Source organism: Myotis brandtii, unplaced genomic scaffold (assembly GCF_000412655.1).
Source record: "Myotis brandtii unplaced genomic scaffold, ASM41265v1 scaffold49, whole genome shotgun sequence".
In the NCBI taxonomy this organism is placed as follows: domain Eukaryota; kingdom Metazoa; phylum Chordata; class Mammalia; order Chiroptera; family Vespertilionidae; genus Myotis; species Myotis brandtii.
Genome location: NW_005368707.1, coordinates 8,483,573 through 8,490,138, shown reverse-complemented (window position 1 = coordinate 8,490,138; position 6,566 = coordinate 8,483,573). Strand labels below are relative to the sequence as shown.

The window sequence follows — 6,566 nt, the reverse complement described above, 5'->3', positions numbered from 1 at the left end:
CCCCGGGGATCAGTCACAGAGGGAAACAGCAATTCTACTGCAACAGTTCTCAGGTTACAGATAATATGCTCCTGGAGCCAATTCCAAGGACAATGGGAGATGAGTTTTGGGAGTCTGTTCACTTTGTGATCACTGTTCACTCTCACTGCTCGTGGGTATGACTTGGATACTGTTCTCTGGCCTCTTGAAATTTGAAGTTCACCTGCTGGGGTGCCCTTCTGCAGCTCTCTGTTCCTCGTGCTGAAGGAAGTGCCTGCTACCACCAGCTTTCTCCCCTGAGCTTCTGGCTGCAGGGCCGCATCTGTGGACCGTCTATGCTTTCTTCCCTTCTAGTTTCCCCATTTATCCCCCAATGCCCAGCTTTAGGTGTTATTTTGCTTGAATTATAACAACAGTGTTGCACCCTTCCAAGTGTTCATCTACACAGCAGCTGCAGTGCTGTTTTCAGAATGTAAATAAATATGCCTTACCGGCAAGCCCCTAAGAGGTATTGAAAAGACTTTTCAGAGCAGTGAGAGAGAGGTGGACATCAGCTAGAGGAGGAAGCAGGAGGAAGTGAAGATGTATTCTTTTACATTTAAGTGAGAGGAAAGACTTTATGGACTCATGGAGACAGTGAAGGGGCAGAGATCCAAAAGAGGAAGGACATTACCGGTTGTACTCAGGTCAGGCAATGGGGTGTAGGGCACAGCTTGAGTTAGCTCTGAAAAGATGAAGAAAGGAAACCATTCGAAGACAGGAGAGAAAGAGATGGAAACGGAGGAAGGAATAGATACATGAAAAGTTAAAAGGAGGGAAATTGAGGTGATGATTTTTCTTATGTCCAGGTCAAATGTTGAGGGTGGGGATGGAAAGATGGATGCTGCGGTGGGATATAAACATGTGGAGAAAATGCTAAATTTTTTAAATCGACACTTAGCATATCCAAGTTAAATCTCACTTTTTCTTTTGCAATGTAATAGAATTAAGAAAATGGGCTACAGGGTCACAGGATTTTTGGTTTCTAAGATGTACTTCAGTTAGCTAATTTTGAAAAGGCATTTCTATCTGAAAATGTGAATTTTTCTCATTAATGCCTTTCAAGTATTTTGATTAAATAGTTTAAATGGGTGATTTTTGATGTTAGTTTATTTTCTGGTGTCAATAGAATTCTATTAACAGCACAGCAGGACAAAACAAAGGCTGAGTAAAACCACATCAGATATTATCATTGGAGATTTTCTACTACCTAAAAGCTGCCCAGTATTCCTTTCAGGAAAATTATAGGAAATTGGTCATAAACTAGTCTACAAGTTTAAATATAATTTAAGACTACAAGAAAATAATCTTTAGAATTTAGAAAGTGTAGTTCCAAAAGTCCTCATGGATAGCCTGCTTAAGCACTGGCTCTAGGATAGGCACCTTGTGGGATGTGCTGTGATCAGATAGGCAATGGTCTTCTCACTGTGTATGGACAAGATCTGTACGTGAGTAGGGCTATGTGCTCAGGATTCCTTTTAACGTTTAAGGTTGTCATGTTAAGTAAACAGCAGAAAGAAATGTTCTCAGACCCCTCTCTCTTTACCCTGTAGGAGGCTGTGAGGCTGTTTAAAAAGGCGTTGGATGTCTGTTCTCATTCTGAGAGAGGACCCCATGCCTTAGAGGCGACAGTGGACTGTCTGTATAACTTGGGTCTTTGTTACATGGATGAAGGCAACTTCCAAATGGTATTTTGTATATTTAGCAACTTAGGTTACTTGTGAGTTTAGAAAATGCTTGCATTTAGTTCTATTTCAGAAGGTTACTTCTACAGGAAGTGACCAATACAGTAGACCAATGCTTCTTATAAGGTGTGGCTTGTTATAGACAATATGTATCCTACAATACTACTGCATTGTTTTATTTACCCAACATGTTTTATTTGATGCTTATTTGTCAATAGTATTGTAAAGACTAATGTATGTTTTTCACCAAAACAACCTAACTGTAAGAAATTATTATAGCAAAATAATTTCATTACATTAATATAAGTTTACCTATTAAATTTAAGTACTTTAAACTGGGCGATTCATTCTAATGTAGAATAAGTGGAAAATGATTAGCACACTGATTTCTCTTAATGACGACTAAAAATTCAAAGATTGAAACTGGTTATTTAAATAGCCAGATTATCCTTGAAAACCAGTTGAGTCAATATTTACATACTTATTCAATATTTGGCTATTTTACAGAAGCCTCCATTTCAAAATTGTCCAATATGTAAAATTATTGTTATTTTCTAATGGCTAATGTTGAATATTTCACAACTGTATCTTTATTACACACACACCATTCCTATCCTTATATTCAGAGGAGTGGACAGTGTCTAAAACTTGCATCTCAAACCTCGAAACAGAGTTGCACTTGATTAATTGTTCCATTAAGAAATTATAGCCGAAACCGGTTTGGCTCGGTGGATGGAGCGTCGGCCTGCGGACTGAAGGGTCCCAGGTTCGATTCCGGTCAAGGGCATGTACTTGGGTTGCGGGCACATCCCCAGTAGGAGATGTGCAGGAGGCAGCTGATCGATGTTTCTCTCTCATCGATGTTTCTGACTCTCTGTCTCTCTCCCTTCCTCTTTGTGAAAAATCAATAAAATATATTAAAAAAAAAAGAAATTCTAATAAGTGTAAGATTGATTACAAATCTTTTCCATGTTTTTAACCCTTTTGTTCAACCAGCATTAAAACTAACTTTGCTATACAATGTTGGGGAAAATTTTGGGGTTCTATCATTCTGAAATTTCATAGCTATGCATCTGCTATGAAATGTTTGGGCCCCCTGGAAGACAATTGTGCTGGTTGTGACTTCTTTGAAGGAACACAATATGAAGAATAATGATTAAAATTACACGCAAAATTACTGAAATCTAACAACTTGGACTGTACAGACATTAATCTGGGAATGAGGGGCTAGTAAGTTATAATACTAAACCTGACTTGTTGATGCATATTACTTTTGTTTGCTCCACAAGTTTCACTGGGGAAAATGTATTTAAAATGACCAGAAAAGATGGAAAACTTTCAACAACAGCTATATACTGTAATTTATTAGCATTGTAAATTAATAAATTCTGCTCATTAAACCATTTGCTTTGTAACAATATACTCTTCTAGGCTTTTGAGTCTTTTACCAAAGCTGTAAAAATAAATCCCAATTTTGCAGAAGGCTTCCATCAACGAGGGCTTTGTAAAGTAAAACTCCACAAGGATAGCTCAATCCTGGATTTTAATCGTGCAATTACCCTCAATCCAAAACATTATGAGGTATTTAAATGAACACTTCTGGTGATTTAGAGATTATGTTATGGATTTGCTAAAACTATTAAATCCTTCATATGTCATTGTTATTAGTTAGCAACAATTGATTACTTATACCTACTTTTCATATAATTGTTTTAATAATGCATATATCTGTATTTCTCTTTGAACTAAAAATATTATCTCCAACAGGAATATTATATATGTGTTTTATAAATTGTGATGTATATACATGTTGTTAATATTTTAATGTATCTATTTATATTTTTATATACTATGTTATTAATTTTATTTACTTCTTGTTTTGCTGTCACATTTATTTCTTACTTTTAAGAGACTAAAGAGATAACACAAATTCAATAGGTGAAGTTTTATTGAATCCTGATTTTAAAAGTCTATAAATTTTAAATATGGATCAAATATTAGATGTTTTTAGGGAAATACTATGTTCTTAGATATATTATGGTAGTGTGATTGTACAAAAAGAATGTCTTCTTCATAGGAGATGCATACTGGAGACCTGCAGTGAATTATTATAATGTCTACAACATATTTTTTTACAGTTCAGGGAAAAGTAGGTACAATAAATATTGCAGATATATTAATAATTATCTAATCTAGGTGGCAGATATATGGATGTTCATTGTACTATTTCAATTATTCTGTATGTTTGGAAAAAATACTACATTTTATAACATCTTTGGGTGGCATAGATTTGTCCAAACTATCATATCTTTTGGTATAATTAATGCTTTGACTATAACACACATTCCTGTTTTCCTCTTCTCTTTCTCTGAAAAGGCATATTTAAACCGAGTGGCCTTCTATGGTTTGAAAGGCAGATACTCCAAAGCAATCTTGAATTGTAACGAAGCCATCAACATTTACCCTCAGAGTGTGCGGGCTTACATCTACAGAGGCGTTCTGAAATACCACAACAGGGTCGGTGATTTCCTGTCTTGTTTACAGAAAATTTAGAGTGAGTGATGCTTGGATGCCAGTAGGGACGCACTTCCTTCTTTAATCTGTGAGAGAAGAATTGCCATAGTGTTAAGGGCAGAGCTGCATAGAACACCTTACACTTTCACGGTACATCAAAAGGCTTACAAAATAGTGGGTTTGGTTTTTTTTGGACATTTACATTTTAAGTTGCACATTATTTAGAAAGTAATATATTATTCATTGTAAAGAATTTGGAAAATACAAAGAGGGAATAAAGAAGACTAAAGTCACCTATTATCTCACCATCAACTGAAAATTTCTGAGAGCATTTGTTGTATTTGCATTGTCTTTTTTTTAATATTTAACAATATATATTTATATATATTTTCTAAATCAGTACATTCAGTTTTAACTTGTATTTTCTTCACAAACAGAAGAACTCTTACAATAGTAGACTTTCTAAAATAAATACTATTGAAATAGAGCTTCAAAATAAATATTCTATACAAAGGGGACCTTCTGTGGTAACTTTGTTGTGGGGTGAGAAGGGGCTACAGTGAGAGGGGGGAGTAAGTCAGAAGTTCGGTGGGATGGGAACCTCGGACAGCTTTCCTGTTTGTAACAGGAAACCAAACTGTGGCAGTTGCAATGTCTTTTTTTTCTAATAATATATGGTATATATTTTCCAAAGTGGGATTATGCTACTTATTTAATTTGTGTTGTGCCCTTCTTCTCACACTTAACCTTTAAAGATACCATTTTTAATGACTGAATAATATTCTATCATAGTTTATTTTTTACCACTTGATTGTTGGAAATTTGAGTTTTTAATTTTTTCACTATTTTACACAATACAGTTACTAGTATACACACTGAGAACACAGTCATTGCTTGAACATATAGTTGATTCCTAAAGAGAAGTTAGTAGTTCAAAAGGTGTGAGTAGCAGCACTGATATCTGATACTTCATGGAATACTTTATTTTTCCTACTTTTCTGTTCTGAACCTTTTTTGTAGCTATTTCATATGAAATATTTTGCAAATAATACCTTAAAGCAGTGGTTCTCAACCTTCTGGCCCTTTAAATACAGTTCCTCATGTTGTGACCCAACCATAAAATTATTTTTGTTGCTACTTCATAACTGTAATGTTGCTACTGTTATGAATCGTAATGTAAATATCTGATATGCAGGATGGTCTTAGGCGACCCCTGTGAAAGGGTCGTTTGACCGCCAAAGGGGTCGTGACCCACAGGTTGAGAACCACTGCTAAAGCAAAGCTAAGACCTTGTATTTTGTATTAATTCCATGAAAATTACTATCTATAGAAATGGATGACACAAGGTATCAGAGAAGCATCAAAGAGGAAGCAAAAGAGACTGTAGGTAGAAAACATGACGGTTATGGGATCTGACAGTATGAATGACAGAAGCAAGCAAGCTCTGGTGAATGTTTGCTGGAGGAACATGGCTTGCTTCTCTTTTACCAATAAGAAGTGTAATTTTCTCAACATTGGCAAGAAGATAATCATCTAAATTAAAATTTTTTATATGTTTAATTTTATTTGCAAGTAACAGAAACTATAATAATAATTCCTACCAAGAGATTTTCTTAATTAACTTGGTGAAAGATGAGCTTGATTGTCTTAATATCACAGATGCTGCACAGAGTGTTCCAAAAACTCTGATAGAATCAATAATTTCTTTTACAATTAAATGTCAGTCCATTATGACTAACCCTTCTCACCTAATTATTTTTTCCTTTGTAGACTTATAAGCTAGCGATTACAGATTTAACTACCGCTATCAACATGGACAAAAACAGTTATGTAGCATTTTATAACAGAGCATTGTGTTACACCAAGATAGGTGAACTTCAGATGGTAAGATGACCATTTTAGTCAACAAAATGTTAAAGCATTTGTAAACATATGTAAAGCACTTGTAAAATATTTTTTATTATCTCTGTTGTAATTTTGAACAATAATTCTTGTGGAAATATGCACACACCACTCCCCCCACTCCCCGCCCACACACACACATAACTTGAGAACCCAAAGAACCATTTCAAAGGACATTATTATTTTTACTAGTGCTCACAAAATTGTCTTATACAATCTCAACAATGTCACATGAAAAATTGATTTTATAATGCTTACATAAGCATTTAAAGACATATATAAATTAAAATGCATTACATAATTCTCGTTAGGGTAAATGTTTCCACTGATACACCATTTGCAGTACTTTTAAAAAAAATTAAATCTTTATTGTTCAGATTATTACAGTTGTTCCTCTTTTTTTCCCCCATAGCTCCCCTCCACCCGGTTCCCACCCTACCCTCCACC

At 34.9% G+C, this 6,566-nt stretch overlaps 1 protein-coding gene across 1 annotated transcript in view; it reads left to right on the top strand.

The window, feature by feature from the left end:
• TTC6 (tetratricopeptide repeat domain 6) overlaps positions 1–6,566 on the top strand; it is a gene marked incomplete at its 5' end in the record, with an annotated part of 66,471 nt that overhangs the window by 20,767 nt on the left and 39,138 nt on the right. Inside the window, 4 exons of the mRNA XM_005876604.2 lie at positions 1,572–1,706; positions 3,135–3,284; positions 4,080–4,220; positions 5,988–6,101. Coding sequence (XP_005876666.2) covers positions 1,572–1,706; positions 3,135–3,284; positions 4,080–4,220; positions 5,988–6,101 — 540 coding nt within the window. The remainder of the gene's footprint in view (positions 1–1,571; positions 1,707–3,134; positions 3,285–4,079; positions 4,221–5,987; positions 6,102–6,566) is intronic.